General features: G+C 37.9%; 1 protein-coding gene across 2 annotated transcripts in view; it reads right to left on the bottom strand.

The window, feature by feature from the left end:
- Nucleotides 1-27,359, bottom strand: part of LOC134864191 (zeta-sarcoglycan) — a 302,201-nt gene that overhangs the window by 79,642 nt on the left and 195,200 nt on the right. For both annotated transcript variants that reach the window (XM_063882994.1, XM_063882993.1), the window contains exon 3: nt 10,517-10,618. In XM_063882994.1, the coding sequence (XP_063739064.1) occupies nt 10,517-10,618 (102 nt within the window). The remainder of the gene's footprint in view (nt 1-10,516; nt 10,619-27,359) is intronic.

Below are 27,359 nucleotides of genomic sequence, written 5' to 3'. Positions count from 1 at the left end.
ATGAGAAAGGTGAGGGGTCAGCCAAGAACTACACAGGAGGGACTTGTTAACGATCTGAAGGCAGCTGGGACCACAGTCACCAAGAAAACTATTGGTAAAACACTATGATGTAATGGATTAAAATCGCAAGGGTCCCCTGCTCAAGAAGGCAGATGTACAGGCCATCTGAAGTCTGCCAAAGAACATCTGAAGGATTCAGAGAAGGCTTATGAGAAGGTGATGTGGTCAGATGAGACCAAAATCAAGATCTTTGGCATCAACTCGACATGTCGTGTTTGGAGAAAAAGCAATGCTGACTATTACCCCAAGACCACCATCCCCAGTGTCAAACATAGAGGTGGAAACATGATGCTTTTCTCTGCTAAGGGGACGGGGCGGTTCCCCACATCGAGGGGAGGATGGAGGGGGCCATGTATGTCAAAATATTGACATATTAAAACCTCCTTCCCTCAGCCACGACACTGGAAATGGGACATGGTCTTCCAGCACGACAATGACCAAAACATATGGCCAAGGCAACTAAGGAGTGGCTGAAGAAGAAGCCCATTGAGGTGATGGAGGGGCCTAGCCAGTCTCCGGACATCCATCCCATAGAAAATCTGTGGAGGGAGCTGACGCTTCCAGTTGCCAAACATCAGCCTCCAAACCTTAAGGATTTTGAGAGGATCTGCAGAGATGAGTGGAACAAAATCCCTCCTGAGATGTGAGCAAACCTGGTGACCAACTACCAGAAACATCTGACCTCTGTGCTGTCCAACAAAGCTTTCTCCAACAAGCACTAAGGCATGTTTTGCAAGGGGGTCAAATACTAATTTCCCACACTCAAACACAAATCAATTTATATCTTTTTTTTTTTTTCATGTACATTTCTAGATTTTCTTTTTGATATTCTGTCTCTCACTGTTAAAATAAACCTAGCAGTAAAAGCATAGACTGTTCAGTTCTTTGTAAGTGGGCAAACTAACAAAATCGGCAGGGGATCAAACACTTGTTACCTTCACTGTATGTGCACCAAAGGTACTGTAGCTTTGTTCTGTTTCACTCAACATCACATCTAAGGCATGGAATATTATATGGAGTCCACAAAGTAGGGATAACCTTTGAGGTGTGTAATAAATGTTTTTTTCATTACATCAAATAATCCCTATTGCCTGTAACCCACTGCATTACGTTAAAGCAATTCATAGCAAGTGTAGTAGCTGGAACACCCCTAAACATTAAGGATTGAAAAGTGTAACTTGAGTTGTCTTATCTAGCGGGACAATCTAGTACAGAGAATGCATTTTGCATATTTTAATTGCATCTGAGCTCCTCACCCTTACATAATGTTCATGAATCAAATCACATCCACCAAAGGATGATAAATCAAACCTATATAGCAGTTGGAATTTCTATTGACAGTGTGTCCAAGTGACAACATGGGAATTTTTACCCGAAAGGTAGCGCTTCACAAAGATGAAAAGCAATGTGGATACACAAACATGCCACTCTTTCCTTGACACAACACAAACAAAAAGAAAATATAATGACAAAAGTTAATATTGTGAGATGAAACCCACCAGCATCACGCACCCCAGGTGACACGTAATTAAAATCAAGTACGCTTGACAGTTGGACTTTGAGGCATCCTTTTTCCTCAACACAAACAGAAGGCATGAATAGAAAGTGAAACAAACCAACATGACTTGCTATTATATTTTAGAAGTTGCAAACAAAAGCCACCCTGGGTAATATGCAGTACAAGTCACACAGAACCATACTGTAACAGTTACATGCCACAGCACAACCGTTCCACAGCAATAGCCCTGGAATTATAGCCTATACCAAGGTCTGCATCCGTTCAGTTACATTTAGCCCAGATTGTTTACAATGCTGCAAAGTCAAAATCAATAGGGTCTGCCAAGACGGGAACAGTCTAATGTTCCATTAGAACTCTCTGCTATTCAATTACAGCTCCAGAGTTGGAGAAGTTTCAGCTAGCTCAGGTCCCTAGAGGAGAAGCACAGAGAAAGTATGAGGCAGACAGAAGGAGTAATAAATCTAAAACTGACAAACAGCAAAAATAAAGTTATGGCATCCTCCCACCTTCACCCACCCCCCACATGTTCCAGTCTTCCTTGAAGCAGCAGAACAAGACATGGTTGAGAGGAGTTCTTAAATTATCGTTGCTTTAAACTTTTTAATTTCATCTCTTCTGTTCATTATTGCTTTTCAATCTCTGTCTGTTTTTAACTTTGAATAATTATTTTGCTGGCTTCACCTCCTAAGATGTGTTGTAGTTTACCCCTGTACCTTTATATTCATACACTTTCAATATCATCACTTTGTGTGCCAGAGATTTTTTTTCCTCCCCAGGAAGTAAAGCACTTATCCAGGCAGTCTACTGCACATAACCAGGTCTGTCTCCGGGGAGCCAGTTTCACTACAGGGGTGAGAGAGATAGACAAAACCAAAACAACATATAAAGAAAGCGATATAGAGAGAAAGACATGTCATAGACAGGTGCTAAAGGGAAGGAAAGGCATAATAAAAGGGAAAAGAGCGACATAAAAAGAAAAGTGAAATCAAAAAGAAAGAGAAACAACAAGAGAGCAGAATAAATGACATTTTCTTTTTGCCTCCTGTGGTGGTGATAGGTCATCATGGGGTCCCTATGGGAACAATTATAGGGCCTAGTGGAAAGAGTAAATGTGTGTGTATGTGTGTGTCACTTAAAAACAGGTCTTTGTGGAAATAAAGCAACGAGGGCAAGGCACAGAGGGAGCAGTGAATCCATAGTGTGTTTTTTTAAATACACCAAGAGAGCTTAAAATACCCTACAAAACCTGCTGCTCTGAATATAATCCCACAGCCTCTAGTTTACAATGGAATCATCCTCCTTGTTCTGCACATCTACTTTTTAAATCCTCCATGCTATACCGACTGTAAAAATGGAATTAAAATCAGCAACAACCTCACAACTGGAAATCATGCAGCACCACACCAGCTCTGCTAATCTCTCAACTGAGTCATATCACAAATGGCCACTAGGTGTTAGTGAATTACTCTCATCTTTGTACCCCCTGTCTCTGAAACCAGCTGCTCGAGTACAGCTCATTTGCTGATTTTCATGTAATACGTACCACATAGTTTATGTTGCCTTGCTGCCAAAACAGAAGTTCCTCTCCAAAAGTAACAACAACTACAACAACAACAACAACACCACCAGTCGTCGGCAAATGCCCTAAACAAAAAACGTTGATGTTGACAAAGACTTCAAGTAGGCGTGATCATTATGATGGCAGCCAAAAGAAGCCAGGTGCTGTTGAAATACTATAAAAAAGACCGCAAAAGGTGGAGGTCATAGTGAATGGGTTAAAAAAATCAACAGACTGTTATACTTTGTTTAATGTAAGGAATGTTATGCCCCTAACTTTGACCAGGTGTTTATAACTGTAACCATGAAACATGATCTTTACAATGTAGTAACTTTAATGAAAAACAAAACAAAAGCACCAGCTGCGATGCCAAATCGGGCGGAGAGAGACATATGTAAGTGTAGTGGCCTTTTCCTTACTTCCATCTTTTCCATAAAGATCAAGGTGAGATTTTCTTTCAACTTAAAAGGTGTTGAACAAGTAAAACACTCTTAGTATGTCTTAGCTGTGATGTTGGCACGTGTGTTGACTTTTCTTGGTTTTAAAGGCTGCATTACAGTAAATATATGACATTGTCTGAATATTTACTTTCTGTTCTTGCTGTTCTTTCAATGTCCCTTAACCCTCTTAGTCATTATAGCCACATTACTGATGATTATTCATGAACGTTCTCTTTCTGTTCTTCAAAAATGTTGTGAAAGAACCAATAATCAGCCCAAGTGATATCGACATTGGGGTATTAAAAATATCATGATAATAGAGTTTGTCCATTATTGCCCAGCCATAAATGCAATGTGTGTGCAAGACTATTTAACACCTAGGCTAAGCTCCCGGCATGACTTGCTTGCTACATGCTAACTTAAGTGGAGGGGGTTAGCCCTGAAGCTAGCACTAACAACGGCTCATGCTCACTTAAGGTAAGCTGATCTTTAAGGTGGACCAGCTCTGTTGTAGTGACAAGCCCCTCCACTGAGTTTTCGCACAGCAACCCCACATGACCAACTTGGCCGCGGGGTCTAACAGCTTTTCTGGCAGAACCCTGGTATAGTGTCCTCTAAGCGCCGGCCTGTGATGTTTGTCCCTGGGCTGGTGGAGGTTTTGGCTGCTAACCAGCTTTATTCTGTGGCCACACAGTTATTGCTCGAGGTCCTGTTTCTATCAAAGCTTTCCTTGTTGCCTTCAAATGCCTGCCGAGTACTTTGCAGTGCCTCTCCACAGCTTTCTTGTTCCTGCTTGATCCCCAGCAGTACTTAACGACCAAACCCTCTATGCTGCCTTGCTGAAACATAGGTAAATCGGGATGGTGTAGTGATTGTGTCTGTCAAACACTGTGGTTCTTGTTGTTAAAACAGGATTTGCAAAGTTTGCTGTCTTTATCTCTATATAGGAGGATATTATCTGTCACCCATGCTATTGAATAAGCTAAAGGAGTTCTAAATAATGCACACTCACAGTTCAACATTGCAATACTGACTACAATAAGTATGGCAGAATGTGCTGCACACATTTGGGTGTTAAAGCTGTGTTTATTTCATCACATATCCTTTTTACGTTGTTTCTCTTTCCAATTTCCTTATCATGTATTAATGATAACCTTTTCTATCACCCGTAGGTCTGCTCTCCTCTGACACTTTTACTCTCTTCTTTTGCCATCTTTCCCTTCCTTTCCAAAGTTCTCCTGAAACCAGCCAATCTAGTTTGAGTGTTGTTGTTGTTGTTGTTGTTGTTGTTGTTGTAAGTGTGGTTCATGTGCATAGTTCTGTATTTAGCTCTCTATGGGAGTCACAATTTTCCATTTACCTCTCCCACAATGCACTGCTGGGGGATGGCCCCGATTATGCCAATTGTATTTTTTTATAAGGCATAATGAAGCTGCGTGGGAGAGATGTCATCTTCATTCTCTCCTCCATTCTCCTACTTCTCTTTATATTCTAAAATGTTTATTTTTTTCTTATAATGTTAATTTTAAAGCACATACACATGTTTTTGTGGTTTTAAAAGTACACTCATACTACTCATACTACAGACATGCATTTACAGGGGGTGTAAATGCATGTCTGTCACAAGAGTCCTGGTCTAATCATCTATAACTAATACTTTTGCATACTAGTCTTTTAAAGTTATCCAGACCCGAGGGATCCTCTTTAGGTTTTTGAGTATGTTTGTGTCGCTTTTCTCCCATAATTTTCTTGGTTAATGACATGGCATGATTTCAATGAGATCTTGTTTCTGTTTTCATGTATAAATTGGTTTGATATTTTTTAATTACTACATCAGTTGCAGTTTTGGGATTTAATGAATATAATTGGTTACAATGGCTTTTCTTTTAATAGTATTTGTTGTCGAGTAAGATCTTAGCCTGATGCCCTTCATTTATTCTGGTTGTTTGTGTGACTGTTAAAGGTAACAATCCAAGGAGATATATAGCTTTTTTACTATATGGTCAAGGAGCACCTCTACAGCAACATTGTTGATCCTGAACTGTGGCTGTCCGTTTCTGTTTAGTCAAAGAAACACTTAAGAGGCATAAATTACCACTACACTCAAGTAGCCAACCAGAACCATCATACAGTTATGAGAACTGTAGCTGTAACTTTGGACAGGTGCCTCTGTGCTCTATTTGTCCATATGGTGGACATATAGTACCTGTGCTAAATACATTTAGTATACATCTGTTGTAAACATATTTTATGAAAGGTTATATATTTTGCGAGGTGCAGTGATATTTTCATTTTATAGAAACCTTACTGATTTCCATTTTAACAACACATTGTTCTGCATCTTCTTCCTTTCCCTTTTCTGTTTCTCCATGGTTTTTTATTTGGTCTCTCCATTTCTACAGTATGTATTTTCACAAAACAAGCAGTAAACAGTTATGTCCACAGGGAGTGTAGTGGATACTTCTGATTCAGCAGGCTCCTACCCCAATTCCACTACACCACATAAAAGCACAGCGACTGTCAATATGAAAATAAGAGCGTGCCTGCTGTTAAGAAAATGTGAGGGCAACCTACTGTTTGTTTTTATAAGAAAGATAAGCATTGTCTTTTTTGCACACTCCAACACACACACACACACACACACACACACACACACACACACACACACACACACACACACACACACACACACACACACACACACACACACACACACACACACACACACACACACACACACACACACACACACTGTTATTCAAGTATTGTATTATGTATGTGTATAGGGCTAGGGATATAGGTAAAAAGCATAAATAATTGCCACGCGGAACAGCATTTCAAAATTAATGTGCAATTTATGTCCAGACAAACCTTTTGAATTCATAACATTCAATACCAGATACAGAACCGACAGTAAAAACACAAACTCAACAATAGGTTTTTAAGCACAAAGCTTACAGCGTTATCAGACAGTATAACGTTTTACAGGAAGCAACACTCACATGTGTAGTAAAACTTGGTCGACACAATTTTCAGTTTCTTTAAACACTGAATAGGTGCACTGAACAAAGCAATGACTGGATGTGTCAGAACTTTCTCCAATTAAACAAAGACAAAACTGAGGTTATTGTTTTTGGAACCAAGGAGGAACAAATTAAAATCAGTGCTGGGCTTCAGTTGTAAATGTTCAAAAGAACAGAAAAAGCTCAAAATCTAGGTGTAGTCACGGAGTCTGACCTACATTTCAACAGTCACATTACAACTATTACTAAGTCAGCCTACTATCACCTTACGAATATATCTAGGATTAAAGGACTAATGTCACAGCAGGATTTGGACAACTTTTCCATGCTTTTATCTTTAGTAGACTGGACTACTGTAATGTTGTTTTTACATGTCTCACAAAAAAACCTATTACACAGAAACCTGCAGGTCAGCTGCAACTCGTACTATTTTTAAATCCAGGCTGAAGACTTTTATTTTTGTAGCTGCTTTTAATTGAACTATTCATATCTTACAGTGCACCGTAACGTTTATTCATGTGTTTTATACCTGTGTTATTTTATATTAGCTTACATTATGTTTATTTTGATTGAAATGTTTGTAATGACTGTTTTTATATGCCATTTTATAATGTGTTTCTTCTGCACTATTTCTTTGGGCTATTAGTGTTTTTCTATTTGTAAAGCCATTTGAATTGCCTTGTGTTGAAAGGTGCTATATAAATAAACTTGCCTTGCTTGATCAGACCTGGCAGACAATCACACAATCCCAACATTCACGTTGTTCTCAGTTAAATAACTGAACAGTTCAAAGTCGGACAGTGGCATATCATTCACTGCCATCTAAGAATACATTCAACAGGATGCAATTGAGTCATGTTGTTGAAGTTTGAATCTGCATTTATATCCCACTGTATCTACCTGTATAGTGAAAAGCCCTTTACCATAGAATACCATTACAGTCATCTTAAAGGTGATGGATTGTTAAATGGGAACAAGGATATTGATCCAAATCTGTGTGACAACACCAATATGAAGGTATATTGTATCAAGCCTGCAACACGGTTACACTGATAAGAAACAAAATAAATGATTTCCATTATATAAGTATGTATTTACTCACTGTAACAACATATACCACATTTGTTAGATTAGCGTTCTCCAGAGTAAAGGAAGAGATATGGTGTACATATTGTAAAATTACTTGAGAATATTTTTTGATTGTGGGTTGTGTATAAAATGTATTTGACTTTAATCTTGACAATGACATGTTGTCTCCACCATATTACATATATTTCAAGACTTAACCAACACAGTAACCCCAATACAGTTGAACTGTAATGTACTCCTGATTTGTGAGGCAGTTAACAGGAATTTGACTTAACATCTTAACAAACAAAATCTGGGAAAAGCTAGCAATACAGTGGGTGCAAATAATAAAGTAGCAACAGCTGAAGTAGTCAAAACCTGATTTATGCTGCAACTGAAAAACAGGACAAGCTTCATCCACAGTATTTCTCATCTTTACAAGCCGTCCTGATGTTCCTCTGGGTTATTATGCCATGCATTTGCAACACTGTTGATACAAACACTGCTGAAAACCTCAGTCTTTTTTTATTGCTATGCATATCCCAGTAAAAAACAAATATCAAATGTAAACAACACAGAGACTCAAGCTGAGTTATCACTTATCTATTTCACCCATAACCTCATCTAAACACGTGTCTGTTGATCCTCCTTTTATCTCCTCTTACAGCCCCCGTTCTCCTTTCCCTAATTACTTTTTCCTCCTCATCGGCCTTCAAAGCACCTCTCGTCTAACTTTGTTCCATCTCTTCGCCTCATTCTTCACTATTCATCATCTTTCTACACTCCTATCCTTATTTCCCTCATTTATTTTATCTTCGGTGATCTTTTCTCACGGCTCGTTTGTTTTTATATTGACCATCCTCCTGTTCTTTTTTTTATCAATATGCTGTACCATCCTCTGTACCGCACCCATGTAAATATAAGCACATCTTTCACCAGAGTTCTGCTGATGTTATCCCTCTTTCTCTGACAAAAAAAAAAACATATACTTGTACGCATTATGTATATTATATAAAATACACTTTTTTGACAATTATTTTAAACTAGTAATCATATTTTGCCATAACTAACTGTGGGAGACCACATGGCATTTTCCATTTAAATCACACATTTAAATCTAAGAATATTTCTGTATAGCTTACAACAGCAGAACAACATGTTTTGTGTGTAAACACAGTTGGTATTGCTTTGTACACTCCTCAATAAGATGATTTGCAGTGCAAAGCAAACACATCAGTGTAAATGGTGTTTCAGATTCCTCTATTTACAGAAAGTGGTAGAGGACGCCCTAAAGTATTTTTAAGCAATGTGTCCAAATAGCACACACCAAAAGAGAGAACGACTATCAGAAAGTGTTTTACCAAATTATGAGAATATAACCTTTATGAGCAATGTCAACTTTGGGTGGTTATCACTAGGGTTGGGCACCGAAACGCGGTGCCAATAGGGCACCGGTTCCGACATAAACGATAGTAACGAGACCGAATAAGAACGAACATTTCAGTGCCTCATTTCAGTGCCAGACTTTTTTTTTTATACTGCCCCCTGGTGTTCCGGCGTCAACTTGAGGTTGTTGAACCTGACGTCAGTGCCGCTACTCAGCACACTTGTTAATCAGAACTGAGTGAGAGGATCAATAAAGATGCCGAAAGTAAAACGCTCCAAGGTTTGGCTTCATTTCACATCTAAGGATGCAGATTCTGCGACATGCAACACATGTCTTAAAGCAATAGCATGCAAGGGAGGTATCACTTCTAATTTAATGAAAAATCTGACGGTGCATGGAGTTTATTTAAAAGCCGATCAATGCACCGTGTTTGATAAATTACGTGACGAGAGGCCAAGCACTTCAACGGCAGCAGCCAGTGTCGGACAAATAGAAGAGAGTCCGAGGCTGGGACTCTCTATACTGGTTTATTTATTACTATATGTTACTTGTATTTATATTGTTTAAATAGTTAAGTTAATACTGTGTTCAATTTGGCACAGGAAATAAAAGGGTATTGTTTTTTGACAACGTGTGTGCATTTTCGTTTTTTTAAGTACCGGTGCGAGAACCGTTTCGGCCGGGAACCGTTTCAAAAATACCGAGTAGGCACCGGTATTGGATAAAACCCAACCGATACTAGTAATCACAGATATCTTCAAAAATGATGTTCAATTAACAGTAATGCAAAACAACTCTACAGCTGTATGGAGTATTGTATCTTAACCACATTCCCTGTCTATCAATCGTCCTTTATTTTTCCACTCTATCACACCATTAATCTCTTGGTGTGCAGTTGAAATTCTACTCCACACGCACAAACACACACACCGCACAAGTGAACAAACACAAGTAATCTTAAGCACCCATACACACAATGTCATAAGGATTGTCCTACATATAGTGACATAGTGTCGGTGTTGCCTCGGCTGACGGGATCGATGATGATTCTGTGTGATGAATGGAGACATGGAAGAGCGCTGCATCATATGCAAGCCTATAATATGTCACACACATGACGAATAGAGCTTAAGGACAACATCTGATTTCTGCTCATTTGAGGCATTGGAACATAGGGGCGTATGCACATTGAAATGTGTACACACACTCACACTCACACTCACACACACACACGACTCATGTAATATTCAGTAAAGAATATACTGAAACCTGGAGTTATCGCCTCAGACGGAGAGACTGACAGCCTGAAAACATAATGCTGTCGCCTCCCTGGAGGTATACATATATGAAAGCAGTTGACCCTGAACAGATTGAACTGATTGCAGGATGATTCAAATCTATTACAAATTCACAGTGAATAGTCAAACGATGCATGTGTTGTTGTTCTATGACTCATCTTACCCTGCGAGACTGGATCTCTTTGACGTATAGAGGCAATAAGAATTCGGACACTCCCTCCAGTCTGACACCTTCCTTGGTCACCTGCAGATTCCCCATTCCTTCCTAAAAGACACATCAACATTGAGAGAGAGAGAGAGAGAGAGAAATTCAGTTGTTATTCAGAAAACAATTTACATATCAAGAGAAATATGCATTATTGTATTTGCCGACACAGCTTTATTATCTCTACAGCGAAAATCCTCAAACTTCATTATGATTAGTTTTATATTTTTGATAATTATAAATGTTATAATATTATACTACTTAATCATAAGATCAAATACTGATGACAGAAGAGCAGTCGTAACACACAATTGCTAAATCAGTTATTCATACACCTGCATTTGGAGGATGGAACTACTTGAAAACACTTAGAAGTTTCTTAATTGTTTTTTATTCCACCTCAGGTTTTTGTATGGACTTACAGTGATTGTCCAATATCTTCATCTGAGTGCATGTTAAATATAAACGTATCTTATTTTTCTACATGGCAAAGGACATTTTTTTTAGCGTTTGTATGACTTTTCTTTTCATGTATCATAAAGACAAATCCTTAACCCAGGGGTGTATACATGTGTACCTGTTACTATCACATCAGAGGCTATTAAGCAGGCCCGGGTAACCCTGTCTAATTTACTAATTTTGAACGGATGGAGGGAGGGAGGTCTACAGTCCCTTACAGCTCTGTATCGTTTCACAGACACTAAAACTGCAAAGTATCAGCGCTACCTGAATTTGAAGCCAATTATAAAGAGAGTGACCAATAATAAAGAGACAGAGTTGTCAAACCTAAGCACACATCAGAGGGTGTAGAAAACAAAATAAGCCTTACTGTGGGACATTTTCTTTGGGAAGAATTTTACTGCTGGCCTTTCCATTGACATTCAACATGTGTATAAACAAAAACATGCAGTTCCTCTTGACTCATCTGCTCATCCACATCTTGCACATCGCCTTGACTAAATATCCCATGAATTTCAGTATTCAGGAGACTTACACTTTTTAATGTCCTGGGTTCAGACAATTTAAGACATGTTCATAGCTTTTAGGGATACCCAGCAGTACTTATTCAAATGAGTCATTGATAAGCAGTGTAATATTGATGAGGGATGGTCATGTATTCACACAGGTCCGTTTCATCCACAGTCAGTCAGTTTTATGGAGAACATTCTTAAAAGACTACCTCATGTTTAATGAAAACATGTAATTATAAATATGCATTCAAGATTAAAGATTTATTTTCATTGAAAAAACACAAAGGCTGGGCATCAGAAAGGGAAATCGGCACACTTTATGTGGTGCTTACTTTGTTGGCAATCGACTACAACATATCACTCCAGAAGCCTTATGGCACACTGTCAAAGCTTCATGGGAGCTATAGGTTTGAAATGCTAATACAAGTGTTATACTATCTTTTTAAGACGACATGGGTGCTGATGTTTTAGCTTACAATGCAGAAAGAAAACCCCAGGAACACGTTTCAGGTTGTCAGAAAAACAGATGAAAGCAACCCCTGCTGAGAAAAGCCATCGAGATATTGAGGGGTGTAGAACAGAGGTAAGCTTAGGGAAGGGGGAGGATTTCACTCTCAGTGGGGAGTCTCCTCAAACAAAGGTCAATGCATTAGAAAACCCCCCCCCCCAAAAAAACATTTAAACACATTCAAATGTGTTAATGAACTTTGCAAAGACTATTAACAAATGATCCTAATTTCATTATTTAAGACAACAACTAACCAAATCCAAGGTGTGATGTTGTTGACCTAACTTGGTTTACTATACAACTTTCTCTCAGATTCATTAGATCATCAAATGGTCAAAAAAGTTGGTTTAAAGACATATTGACTCTACATATCCATACATCAGTATTAGATTAAGAGCCTTGTAAACACATTTAAGTCTAGTTTAGAAGTGGCTTTGTGACGGTTTGTGATCAGCCGTGTCACATTTTATAGATTTTACACGAGTAAATGCCTGAGATATTGTTGTATCAGACTAACATGGAGAGATTAAATCCCTTCCACACAGTCATGCAGGGTATTAGGATAGTGGGGGGCTTTACAGTGAAACGAGGCAGCTACTGTACCATGTCAAATCTGTGCTTAGGAGAGTGACTGTGGCGGAAGCGTAACAGTGCTACGGCTGCCCTGGTCATGTGCTTGGTTAGAGTTTGTTGAGAGTTATTGGTATTGCGGTACGTTTCATGGAACATGTATCTGTTGATTTCGCAGCAGAAGTTGAAACTTTCATAGAAACTGATAGCATTGCCTTATTTGTATAAATAGCCCAGCTAATAAGAGATCAGCTGGAATCACCAACAGAAAGCTTTGGATTATTAACATTTAAGAAAAAGGAAGTTTTAATTTACAAAAGAAAAGTGGGAATATATTTAGCTAACAATTAACAATCTAACAATGTTATTATAAATACCAGTTGGCAGATTGTAGCAACACTATTTATTGTATCTTTTGTTTAATTATTGAGATATTAATAAAAAATCATGACAGGAACTCTCCGGTCTCTAAAAAGCTCCCTCAGCCCAAGTAGTTTCGGGCTTGAGAAGTTGCTAGTGTGAGATAACGTTTATTCCTCAGAAAACAATGTGGCTTAAACTGATTCAGAGTAACTCTCCCACAGAATGTGTTGCTTGATGACAACACATTGGTCTTGCTTCACAGGGTTCCCAGCTTTCTTTTCATGTTCACCAATATCGAAGAAACTGTCCGTGAAGACAGGAATTCTCTTCTGAGTTCGGCAGTGGATTATCATTAATTGTTGGGTGCAAACCAACAAAGGCTTCTAAATTAGAAATGTTCTCATGGCAAAAGAGAGAGAAAAGAGACAGGGAGCCAAAGGAATTGTGAGGATAAGACAATGAGATAAGCAGCGGAGGCAATGGAAGAGAAGGATAAAAGTTAAGATGGGGAAAGTCAAAACTTGAAACAATAAAATACAACTTCACAACGGGTACAGGTACCTGTCTCTATTTTCAAAGAATGTATTGCATTGTATTTTTTTCCCCTTTTTTGAGAACCGTTATGGGCAAATCTTTTTTAAATTGAGTCCTTAATTGAATTGTGTATTTATTATTTCAATTTCCTGGTTTCTATATGAATATGGATCTTTAAATTCATTGCTAATCGTGTTTTGTGATTTAATGTTTGTACATTTCAATAGCTAAATATATTGCTATTTACTGTATACAAATATGTGAATCTGGCCTACATGAAAGAGCAATATTGTTGTTGACTGCATCATATGCTATTGATTGCTATTAATTCATCGCCTGTTTAAAGAGAACAACGCACAAGAAAATAATCTTTCAAAATGATCTTTGCATAATGCAATATTCATCTAAAGAAAAAATGCAATACAGTGAGTTTTTCATATTGTTCATTCTGAATTTTAGTTAAAATGTGTTCAGGGTAATTGTTTTTCCACATGAACAGCGGTGATACATTTCATTGCAAAAAGGAAGGGCACTATTGAACAAATGACGTGATTTCCGCACAAAGACCAATACCAACCCCTTATATTGGCATATACGTAATCCACTCTCACACACACAATTACAAATAGGCACATAGCAAAGCGATAGGAGTGTATCAGATCGATAAGTTAAACCAGCCATAGGTTTTCAGTATTGTTGTTAGATCTATAGTCATTATGCTGAATATACAGTGGAGCATGGATCTCATTCAATAAGCAATAACACAACATAACAGGCGAGTGGAATGACAAACTCACTCCCCGAAACACACACACACACACACACACACACACACACACACACACACACACACACACACACACACACACACACACACACACACACACACACACACACACACACACACACACACACACACACACACACACACACACACACACACACACACACACACACACACACACACACACTAGTGAGAATCTCATACACAAATATCCACAATCACTACGTTTCCTGCAATTCCTCACTGTTCTTCCCTTTCTCACTCTGTCTCTCACTTTTAAAAATGTGAAGACAATGATCTTAAATTAATCAGGGGGGTTTATTCCACCTCTCTGCTCCACAGTCAAACACAGAAGCCACATTCTGATTGAACATGACAGCCCTCCACCTTCTCTGTATCTCACATGGTTCTCATCGTTTTGTTTCATTGTCAAACCAGTATGCATGGTTGGCATGAATTGTACAAGAGAACACTATTGCCAAAGCTTAGGATACAATGGGAATTCATCAACAAACAGAAGAAAATGACTAAATCTCTTTACTCATTGTTGAGCCCTTTGGAGTTTGTCCTCCATGGATCTGTTTGTCGAGGCTTTTTCTTTGTCCTACTTTTCCTCCATCCCTCTCTTCTTCTGTCTCTCTTTCATTCTCAATATTGAATCAGTTTTCGAAAAATAGATCAGAGGTTGCTATATGCCTATTCGCAACTTTGTGCTTTATGCTCTAAAACACTTGATGTTCTTGACTTAATGTGCCACTGTATTGTGTGGATCGGTTAAATCACAAAACAATATGTAAACATGTGAAGATGAAACATTTCCCATACTGTACGTACAGATGAATAGCAGTGTCCTCTTTTCAATTCTGATTGGCAGTTTGTTTTACATTGTCAATTTATTTTCTGTGAAAGCATGTGAACAGTGTTTCTATTTTGACTGTGCTTCTTGAGATCTAACAAATATTGATATCCGTTCTTGCATCACATATTACTCTGTTTCCAGGCTATTCCCATTGAAGCATCAGCAGATTTTTTTTAAAATCGTACTAAGCTGAATATTTTACCTCGCTTTCTAAATACTGCAGAAAAGTGGGCTTTTCGTCAGTCCAACCACTGTTTGTTTTTTTCCAGCGACTCTCTGTCTAACCACATCTTATGTCTTTTAAAGACTGGTGTATTTCGTGTTATATGATGTGGTAAGAATATATAAATATATATATAGTGCCCTCCAGAATTATTGGCACCCCTTTGGTAAAAATGAGACACACATGTTTGGAGAGAAATATTTGTTTAAAGTCAACATTTGTTTTTCTTTTAATAATTTTACTTCACTGAAAAGGTTAGATTTTTGTTAACATTTTGACTGAAATATTACATGGAAACTAATAACGACAGTTTTTGCATCTTGTTTAGCTTGAATCCGGGCCATTTTGAAATATATCAGCTGTTGCGTACAATGTACTGTATATGTATATATTCACATTATATACAGTACATTGTACGCAACGGCTGTATATATATATGTGTGTATATGTATATATATATACACATACATATATGTGTATATATATATATATATATATATATACACATACATATATATATATATATATATATATATATATACATACATATATGTGTATATATATACATATACACATTATATACCGTACATTGTACGCAACAGCTGATATATTTCAAAATGGCCCGGATTCAAGTGACATAACATTTGTTGAGTAATTAGGTGTATCACTGTGAAAAGCTCATCAGTCAAGATCCTCCTTTAACGAACTTGTAGCTTTTAATTCAGAAATGTCACGGCCACTGTGGTACATACTAAAGAGCACTTACACGATGAGACAATCCTGAGCCTTACTAGCTAATGATTTTTTTGCACGGCTACTGACATAATGTGTTACATTGATTTGACTCTTACTCAAATGACATTCCTCTTGTGTGGAAGTCAATGGCTGAACCACCATGCTAAAAGCCGGTGACTCCACATAGTCAAATCCTAAATGGCCCATTTCTACACTGTTATAGCCATCTAACGTCTTGAAAACTCTGTGAGCAGCTAATATTTGTTTTATTCTCTATTAATATTAAGGGAGGAAGGAGGAACTCTAAAGTAGTTAACAACACACATAATCATTTGGACATAAGTACCTAACTGAGCAGCATTTCACTTACACACCAGCCATGTGACTATGGACAAAAGGTTAGTGGCATAACATTATTTGCTGAAATTCCAGGCAGATTATGAACAGACTGACCACATTATCCCTTCCTTGACATATCTGTTGGTGTGCCTCAGGGATCAGTCATAGGACATACTGTATATTCTCTTTAGCAATTGTTTTTACATTTCAAGGTTACAATTTTGACATATACAAAAATACCTTTTATCCTGGTGATTCTATTAATTACATTTCTGCTCACACATACCCTTCTTCCTTTCATGGGCTTAGTCATTTCAACATTTTAGTTGGGCTTCTTTAGCTGAGAAACAAACTTGTGATAATAAAGCAAAATAAACAAATATAAACAATCAACATAATTGCTGTTTAATCAGTAATTGGCAACATTAATGACAACAAATAATATTCTTCTCTGCAACAATGCCTAAAGGGCCTAATTGCTATACAATCTGCAAGTGTTTGTTTGCCAAAGAAAAATCTTAAACTACCAGCCCAACAATGTGTAATGACATGCTCGCATGCACGCACCCACGCTCAAACGCATGCTCGTACATTATGGATGCCCCAGCTGTGGGACGAAAAGTTTTGGAAAGAGGATTGATTCCGATTCCATTTTCAATACCCTTTCTTTCAATTGTACAGTGAGTGCACACTAAGTCAGACATGTGCTTTAACTACACATAAAGGAAGTCTGATGCACAGTATGTTAGAACACAAAATGCACCTGATAGAAAAAAAACAAAGACAATGCACACAGTAAAACACACACACACTCAATGCATAGAATACCAACAGCGACCTGTTATGAACTGTAAATAACTGTAGAACTACATGTAACTAATTGACCGGAATAACTTCCATGCAACCTAGATTATGGACCATGATCCTTTTTCTCCATAGGTGGTAGTCATCCGCCCCCCCCCCCCCCACACACACCACCCACCCACACCCACACCCCTTATTTTGTCCTACCCTACTCACTCACATTTCTCAGCCCATAGTGAAAAGCACCTGAGGAGGTTTTCAGAATCAATAAGCCCTTACAAGAAATACTACCATAGATGAAAACTCCTTCTGATAGATCACATGTACGCACACAGCTTCTAGACACTGCATTAGCTGGTTTGGAATAATGAAGTGTCTCCTTGTGATAAAACGAACACTTCAACATCAAATCATTGATTTCAAAATAGTACTGTGGGTTTATAGTCAGTGAATGGTTTAGGGCCAAAACCAATTCCTGATCTGCTCTGCCGTTATGAACTATCTAGACCTCTCAGATCCTCTGGTAGAGCAGTTCAGAGCCTAAAGTAAACACAGAAGCAAGCATATTTAAAAGAGGGCTTACTTTTCTTCTGTTAATTACTGCTTTTTATCCAGAAAACTTTGGGGATTTGTATGGAAGATTGCACTCCACTGTATCTGCACTGTAATTGTATAGACTGATTGTTGTCATCATCTATTTTATTTGTTGTTCTATTTGTTTTTCCTAGTTTCTTTTGATATATATTTTTTGTCAATGTGTGCCTTAATGCTGGAAGGTGCTAAACAAATAAACTAAACAAATAAACTTGACTTTCTATATTAATTGTTGTCCATATGCAAAAGACTGGTCCAAATGTTATTGGTTTGCATTTATAAATGCAAAATTGGACACAACACCCTAACCATATTCAATAGCATTTGCTTCGTGGTGTTTAAAGCACTGCAAACCTAATCTTTAGGAAACAAGCAACATGATGTATTTATTAAATTGAACAGATTATGACCGGGAATTGACCCATGCTGCAAACAGCAATATGGGGATTGCAATACCATTTATACTATACCCACTGCAAATGAACTGTAGCTCAATCACATCTAGACTGTACAGCTTAATGCCAGCCATAAAAAAGGGTGATTTTCTTTATGTGCAAGGTCACAGTGTGTGAGTGGGTGAACATCCTCTTTGATGCAGTATTGTCGAGGTGATGATGGATTCCCTCATCATGGCGAGGTGAACTGGGAAATTGTCCCATTAGGTGAAAGCATACCAGATGCAAGGTTATACAAACAGAACAACCGCACAGACGTCCATGACTTGTAGGTGTCCAAAGACAAACGCATACACATAAATAGATACTACATAGATACACAATAAACATGCACACTAAACCCATGTATACCTGTGGTGATGGATAGGCTGGGGAAGTATTTTGCAGGCATTTCTAATATTCAGGACTGTTGTAATTTTTCACGTAACCTTTTATGTCAGACAGCAGACCCAGATTCTCAAGAGAGATAAAGAGGAGGAAGAGAAGTCACCTTTGTCTTTTGGAAAACAAGCAAGGGAAGGGATGAAGGGATGCACAATTTAGAAAAAAAGTCTGAAAGTGCTTTTGGGTTGTCCGTTGCTTTTTTGACCATTTGGAGACACTTCTGTGAAAAAGGTGTCACAGTTGAAACAATGACTTTGGGCGGCTTTTTTTATATTATGTTAAATTAATTATTGCAATTGAGTTGTAACACATGTATACCAATTGTAAACAAGCCTCAAACCAATCGCAGCTTCTAAAACCAAATGGTTAAAAGTACAAACCTAGGACAACATGTAAAAAACACTTAACATTACTTCTCAATCGAATTTGCTGATGCTTCATTGACCTTTAGTACAGTTATATATCATGATACAAGCTCTATCTTGAAATGTTTGCTATGCCATTCACCATTCAGTATGCAATTTGATATATGTAGGATATGGAGTGACTTGAATTAAATCAATCTGGAAATTTCAACCTCATATTGCAAGTCCCCAAAATCCATTTTAGAGGCAACCACCTTATTGAAAATATTGACTGCTTCACAGAAGGCAGTTTGCTCGGAAAGTAAAGCTACCTTAACAGCTCCCTTGGGGCTGTATGCCAACAGCCAGTGTATATAGCTCTCTCCTCCCTCCTCTCCTGCTTTCACTACACTTCTTATCTTCCACCTCGCTCTTTCCACAAATTGCAAAACTTTCTTGATCTTCTAGTGCTTTAGCATGGCAGAGGTGCTGCCAGATTTGGATTAAGGGATCAATTTTTACTCTGTTAAACCATGTTTAAAATTATGGAAAGTGTTGTATTCTCTGACATGCCATGTCACTGTACCAGCAGATAAAGGAAGGTTTAAAAAATATGTCTACATTCAGATTAAGCAAGAATAAGGCTACAATATGTTAAATCTACAAATACTGCCCAGGTAGAGAATTCAATAATAAAGAAGGCCTTACTTATTAGAGACATGCCTTATGTTTTGTTTCCCCTGGTGTTAAAATAAGGCATTGTTTATATGCGCCCATAGATTGTGTTAATCTGCTGTGCCTGCCATTTGCTGTTAATGCAATCTCAGCAGTTCATCCATCTGTTTCACATTAAAACACTTCCAGCAGGTAGGGAAATTAGAATCCCTTCACCTCCCATTAAGGGCCTTTTTTTGTGAAAAATCAACAGGAAGTTTTCAGTTATATTAACTGAAGTTTGAAAGTGAAGGCAATCAATATGTGTGTTAAACAAGAGAAACCTAGCATTGCATGGCAGTTTTTTCCTTCCATGTGTCTTTCTTCACGAATGTCTTCTCCCTCATTCTGTAATTTCAAAACATGTCATATGTCATGTAGGTGTGTTCTATTGTAAGGAACAGCAGTTCTGAATTGATAAGACGAGCAATGAGATACTAATGGCTTAATAAGCTGGTAATAGCCAAAAGCAGATAAGACAAGTGTATTGACAATGACAGAAACTTGAAAGAAATTGACTGCATTTGCAATAAACATGACTAGTCTCAAAGACCACCAAAAGCACTGTGGAGCCTTGCTGTGATCATAGTCTGCTGCTTGAAAATAGATCACTTAAGGGAGACACCTCATCAAGATGACTGACAAGTGTTAGAGTGAGAATTTCACAGACTGAGAGGGAACAGAGCAGGACTACCAGGACATGTCCTGCATAGAGGAGTATATACGTGCATGTGAATATGGTTGTGCCTTTCATAGCTACAGGTATATTTTGAGTAGTTTGTCAAGATACCTGATTCATCTGTACTCACCAAACATGACTTTCTGATTGGAACATTACGTTTTTTTACTAGAAAGTAATTGTTTATCCTTCAGCCAAGAACTGCAAGTCATTTACTAACTTATACTATATTGAGTACAAGCATGTACTAATGTATCATGTCTCTAATGCTCTGTACTAGCATTAATACCTTCTGTAATACCACATTATTGTTTCTGTAATGAGCACCAAACTGTTCCCAAGGTTAACATTTCACTGCCAGTGTCTGACCTGTACTAAACATATTCCTTCTATTGATTTGTTTAAATTTGCAACATATTATTAAGGGTTCTAAATCCTTTTTACTCTTCCATTTAGAAATGTGTTCTCTTTACAATAGTGAACAAATGAATGAATACTATATGTGGTTATAAGTACATGTGCTTTGCCAGCAGTGACTTTTCTCTACACATAGCAAGTCCCCCTGGGTCTTTTTATGAAATGGTAGCTGCAGTTGCAAAACAAGACAAATGATTAGATTAGGTTCATTTTTCATGTTATTATTATACATGACAATAAAGGTATTACATTTAAACTGGCCTGACTCAATTGAATTGGATTACAACAGGTCACTGTTCAGCAGCACATACAAAGACAGAATCAGATTACCATATCAAATAAAAACAGATCCAATCAACGGACACAACAAAACATAAACAGCTACAAAGCCATTACAAAGGAGAAGACTTTAAAGGAATGGACTTAAAAAGACTGAGCAAGATGGAATATGAGATTTAAATCAGCACTGGCAGGTATTTTCTTTCATCAAATAGGCCGTGTGTCTATGCCTTTTTTGAAAGGTGAAATAGAGGTTTTTGCTCTTATGTAATATGGGATTTCATTTTGGATCTTATTCTTTAATTTATTTTACCTAAACGGAATGTTTTAAACATGCAGTAGTTTATATTTAATTTACAGTATTCATACACTCTTGTCATGTTGTGGGAAAGCCAATTGCACAAACAATAGCTGAGTGGCACATTTGTTTGGATCATTATCTATAATCAGAGCAGTATTAATGCATGGATAAAGTTAGCTAGCTAGTTAACCAGAAATTCACTAAATAAGTAACATTTTACAACTTTGTTTCATCCACACATTTGTAGGAAAGTAATAAAGCACATCAAACCCATCGAGGCAAATGTTGAATTGTACGAGGAGCTTTAGGAGGAACAAATAACAATCTCAACACATATTCCTTTACACCAGGGGTGTCCAAACTATGGCCCGGGGGCCAAATGCGGCCCGCAGGCCATTTTGAATCGGCACTCTGCACATTCTAAAAGTATAGTGGAATATGGCCCACAAATTAAACTTCTGCTTGTCTTATTTTGTACTTCTCAAATATATATGTTAACATATATTAATGAGCCCAATTTAAAATAAATTCAGTCATTTAGGATCTAAAACATTTTCTAACAAATCTTAGTTGATAAAAAAAAGCCCAATAACTTATTTCTATATCCAGCTTGAAATGTAACCTTCATATTTACTCTTATTATCAGCACTCTGAGGCTTCTGTTTTAAGGAGTGAGCTGCCAACAGAATAAATGAACCCCTAAAGAGAGATGGGATGTAGGTTGTTCTTTCCTTAAAGCATTTTCAAGTATTGCGCATTATTCATCTACATTTGATTTGTTTTGCTAACATATAACTTAACTTATGAGGCAATATTCACCTCTATAAGTGGCCCAGCTCTCCGTACATTTTTCTGTATCTGGCCCTCGGTGAAATAAGTTTGGACACCCCTGCTTTACACGGTCTGGACCCGTTTTAGTTGTTACTTTGGAATAGCTAACCTGAACAGTAGGAACATTTAAAGGTTTCCTTTTATGCTATATTTGAACAACTATTATAGGGTGATATCTGTACAAAACATGTCTGTGAAGTGTTTTCCTCAAACTACCAAACAGTTCACCCATTGTAGCATGCCTCATACTCCTCTATTTCAGTCCTGTTCCTGAAGTGCGGATTCTGTGAGTGTACCTTTAAATTTGAGCTGACCCTAAAGTTGGCCAGGCCCCTTTGGAGCTTCATGCATGATCTCTCCTTTGTGAAGTGAGTTTTATACCGGAAAACTAAACGCTGCCGTTTCAGCATTATTTCTGAAACAGTATGGAGCTCAAACATTTCTCTCTCGCAGGTTTACCACAAGGACAGTAGCTTTTATATCCGGCTTCTTTACAAATATTCTCTCCAGTACAGCGTAAGCTCTGAGTTTCAGCGATCCTTGCCAATGTAAACACAGACCATGTAACTTCCAAAACAGAGTAGTTTCAGCTTGCCGACTGTATATGGGGGACGATAGGTTGGGACATGTCACATGGGCGGGACGTTGCAAGGAGTTCAATCAAATGCCGGTCCACATTTTCCTCATTACATCATAAGAGCTGCAAATCTGGATCAGCTCGTTTGTTCCACCGTTTTTAGAGATGTGGGTAAGGAGAAAAAGCTATAGGGTTGTATTTTCTGACATTTTGTGAGTCTACTGACACACCAGGCACACATATTTATGTATACAATACATCAAAAAGTGCATTTTGCATAACAGGGGACCTTTAAATTAGGAGTGAACCTGACCGTAAAGTATAGCTTATGTGTACAACTAGAGGGACTAGAAAATATTTTCTCAATGATGCCTCTTTTTGTAAGAGGGTTTCAGTATAACTGATGCATCTACAGTGGGGACCCTGAAAGATGTGTCAGCTATCCCAGGAGGACAGATATTAACCTTTCCAAAGTACTGGGCTGTGCTTTGTGTTTGACCGCAGCTGTACATGAACAGACATCCCTCAGTGTCCACAAGAGGAGCAAAAACTTGTCTTGAAAGTGCGAGCCGGCACCTGCGTCCCGAATCACCTCTGACTGACAAATGACAGCGGAGATTCCTGCTGCTCCGCTCAGTCCACACACAGTCACACAAAGGAACAAGTTGACAAGTGCAGTTAACATCACCTTGCTTTCCTCAACAGCTGTGTCCCACTTCACCTCTGCAGCCTGAGAGAGTCTGATTGACAAATGACAGCAAGGGTCTAATGCCTCTTCACACTTGTGTTTGCCTGCATGCCTCACTGCTGTCACCCTCGCTCTGTGGTTGTAAAAAAAAAAAAAAACATCTAAATGTTACATTATTGGGGAGAGTAAAATAATCGTGCAAGGCCTAGTGGTTAGAAACTGGAATTCTACAATCATTTGTAGAAATTAGTTTTTTTTAAATCAATGTACTTTAAGATATCTGGAGGAAATATCCAAGCACTAAAAAATGTGTTCAAAGGCATCCTATGTTTTGAGAAGTCTACATATGTTACAATCACATTTTAAAATTACTTCTACCTCCAGCAGAGCACTCCATATATTTAATGTCCTTACCATTAAATATAAGGTATGGAAGTACATTTAAAAAATGTTTAATTCAGATATCTAAATCAGATTAATCTAAAATCAATTCCAGTCGTTTTACTCAGAGAAAATATTGCTGTAAAGGAATCAGTTCCCTGCAGAGAAAGGGCGAGAGCTTGGATGTCCAGTGCCAGTTTTTGCTGTAAGTGAATGTAAGTCTCTGGAAATGGTGAACATTTTCTCTGTCATAGATCTCTTTCTATTCGCTTCAGTGCTTCACATTCAATCCATCTGAACTGCAGAATGTGTTCTACGACACAATCTGAAACAAGTGACATCAATGTCAGAAACTGTACAGTGTTAGTTATTTTGATTGATCTTAGCCCTCAATACTTAAACAAAAAAGGTGATACAATTGCCTAATTGATATTAGCACCGTTTGGGTATTAATCAGTACAAACCAATTGTATGTCACTGTCTGGTTATTTGTACAAATGGACATATGCTTATGGTTATATTCAATATTTTGGTTTCTATCAGAACATGTTGTCATGCTTGGATGTTTGGTTTGGAATTGGGCAATATACTTTGTTTTCTGTTTGTTCAGTTTTCCTCCTGTGTTCCATTGCTATCTTTCCTTCCTGCCTATCCAAACATCTGCTCTGTATCAGCGTTGTTAGTTTTTGCTCACAGTATCAGCTCACTGCTCACCTGAGCTTCTCCACCCATCTTTCCACCTGCTCTTCATGTACTCGTGACATTAGTTTCAGTAAGTTTGGTTGAACTTTCAAATTATCAGTAAACATTTGCCTGCACAGACCTTAACATACAGTTAACCTATATCTTAAAATGTATGTTGCCTGCAGTCTCCTGCATTTGACTCCAGTACCTCCCCTCTGTATGAAACCCCAATATTTGAAACCAATTTATTGTATCTGTAAAAGCTGAAGCTAAACCCCAATGGAAATAGGTGATGTTAAGAGCAGTTAAGATTTTAGGGAGAAAAAAACTAACATTTTTAATAGGAGGCAATCATATTGTGAGGATTGTTAATGGCAGAAACTGAGTTATGACTGAATGCAACAAATAATGTCCCTTTGTATTAACAATAATGCTCTAATGTGTTATGACACTTATCTGACTGGGGGAGTGACTACATTCACTGACAGCACCAATTTTTTTTTTTAATGAAATGGGCAGTTGAAGAAGCTGCAAAGACATTTGATGTGTCAATCAGCAACAACTCTAAAAAGGTTATACAATATGAAAGCAACACACACACACAAATCCCGACAGCAATTCACCCCACACTTCCATGTTCTGCATTAGCTAAACAGTCGGAACCGGGACAATTTAAAAGGTGACAAGTGAGAGTGCTAATATTGACTTGCGGATATTCAGTACGGCTGCAGTCATTTATTTGCCTTCCTAACACAAGGATTACATTTAATCCATAATGCATTTGTGCTTCTGAAAATGTGTTACACAAGGTTACTGCAGCACAAGCGTATTAAAGCTCAAATCAAATTAACCATCCACCTTGCATTAGAATATCAAATCTCACTCGGGTCAATTTATTTCACAGCAAAAATGGAAAGCACAAGGTATTATGATTAAAATAAATGTGTTTTTCAATGTGATGCAAAATGTAAATATATTGGAGACAAATATATTCAACCAAACTGTGATTCAATGTTTGCAGGCAGGCATCTGTCTCTTCAACAATTTCAAGGACCTATATTGCTACAGTAGCAGGTTTCTGGCACTGCTTACAAATTGCCTCAGAGCGATACACAAAGCCTTTTCCAACTGGGCTGAGTGAAATGGGTCTTTATTCTTTGATTGTATTTCTGCTTCTTGCTTCTATCTTTAAACAAAACAACTAGAGACTGATCTCCTCTTTGTCCTCATCAAGAGTAAGCCTCAAATATGGGGGAAGACAGGGACCAAGTATAATACTGAATATATTGCCATGAACTCAATCCCTATCTACCATCACCTATGAAGACTAAACATATCATTCAAAGTAAAGTCAATTTTGGCTGGGCAGCAAGTCTTTATATGCTGGCTTGACATAAATACTGGTGTTATGTGCCATTCATGGACTTCAGGGCTTGACATTATGCTTTTCCAGATGTTTTACACATACATTTCTAAAATAAAACATAGGACGATTAAGAATATAATGAAATCATCTGGGACTTGGATAATCATATTATCAATGACCATCAAATAGGCTTTCTTATCATTCCATTAGACAGATTGTTGGCTGAAATCAACCCCTAATTCAGCTAGTCACATGTGTATATATCCAGTCCCTACACTTTCCTTTTCCACTGTGTCTCTTTCTGCCCATTGAAATAGCAAATTAAAAAATGTGAACAAATGGATAAAGAATGTTTATTTGTCCCTTGCCCAATGAAAAAGCTTCATGAGACATCCAACTTGCTCAGAGATTACTTCCCCCGGGCAAACTTTAACGTCAAGCCCTAAAATCCAACCATCCGTTCCGATGGTGCTACACAGACTCCTTGTTCTCAAAGCGAGCCCTGTGTCATACTCAATCAAGTTCAAAATTAACCATTTCTTATGCAACATATGGGGGAAAAGCACTCTGTAATTAGGTGGTGTGACTCTGAAGTGATCCCTTTTAGAATTCATCCGTTGAGAATCATCGTCAACATGCGACGACAACTGAGCAGATGAAATAGTGAATAAATATAATGTTCAGCATCTAAGATCATATCTTATTGCCTTTGTAGAGCTATTACCATTTCTACATTATGTGTGGCCCGCCACTTGTATGTATCTCTCGAAACTGACATGTCACGATGCCTGACTGTTGCACCCAGAGTCAGTGTGTGGATCTGCATTGCTCATGCACATAAAAAAAGTATAAAAATAATCCAGGTGACCCAGCCTTCATCCCTTCAATGCTACCCTATATGCAACTGGTATAATGCGTTGTGGGTGATGGATCATCATCGCCAGATTGTGTGGCCACCAGCTCCCCTGTGTGCCAATCACTTGCTCCCAAAGAGCCCCCACACAGAGACATCTACAGAGATGTCTTCTTCCACTGTCAACATGGTTCCTGAGTGACGAGCAGAACAAAAGTGCATCTGCTCTCATCTATAGGGTCTATACTGATCAACTGCTAGCACACAGGCAGAAAAATAAAAGGAACATAGTTAACTATCAAAATGTCTCTGATGCTTCACTTTTGAGTGACACACTGAGTAACAAGTTACAAAACATGTCAGAGTTCATCCATCATGCATTTATTGCTGGCCAACATTTCTGCCAAGTTTGGAACTGACCAAAAATAAAATAAAATGTTGTACTGTCTTTTAGACATGTTGAAACCCCACACTGTAACACATTATTGATGTTACAAACATAGGCGGTGTATAATAACATAAAAAAAGGCAAATTATGGTTATGTTTGTGTGCAATAAAATACA

Source organism: Eleginops maclovinus, chromosome 5, assembly GCF_036324505.1.
Source record: "Eleginops maclovinus isolate JMC-PN-2008 ecotype Puerto Natales chromosome 5, JC_Emac_rtc_rv5, whole genome shotgun sequence".
In the NCBI taxonomy this organism is placed as follows: Eukaryota; Metazoa; Chordata; class Actinopteri; order Perciformes; family Eleginopidae; genus Eleginops; species Eleginops maclovinus.
The sequence above is the reverse complement of the archived record's forward strand: the minus strand, read 5'-3'. Positions and strand labels throughout refer to the sequence as shown.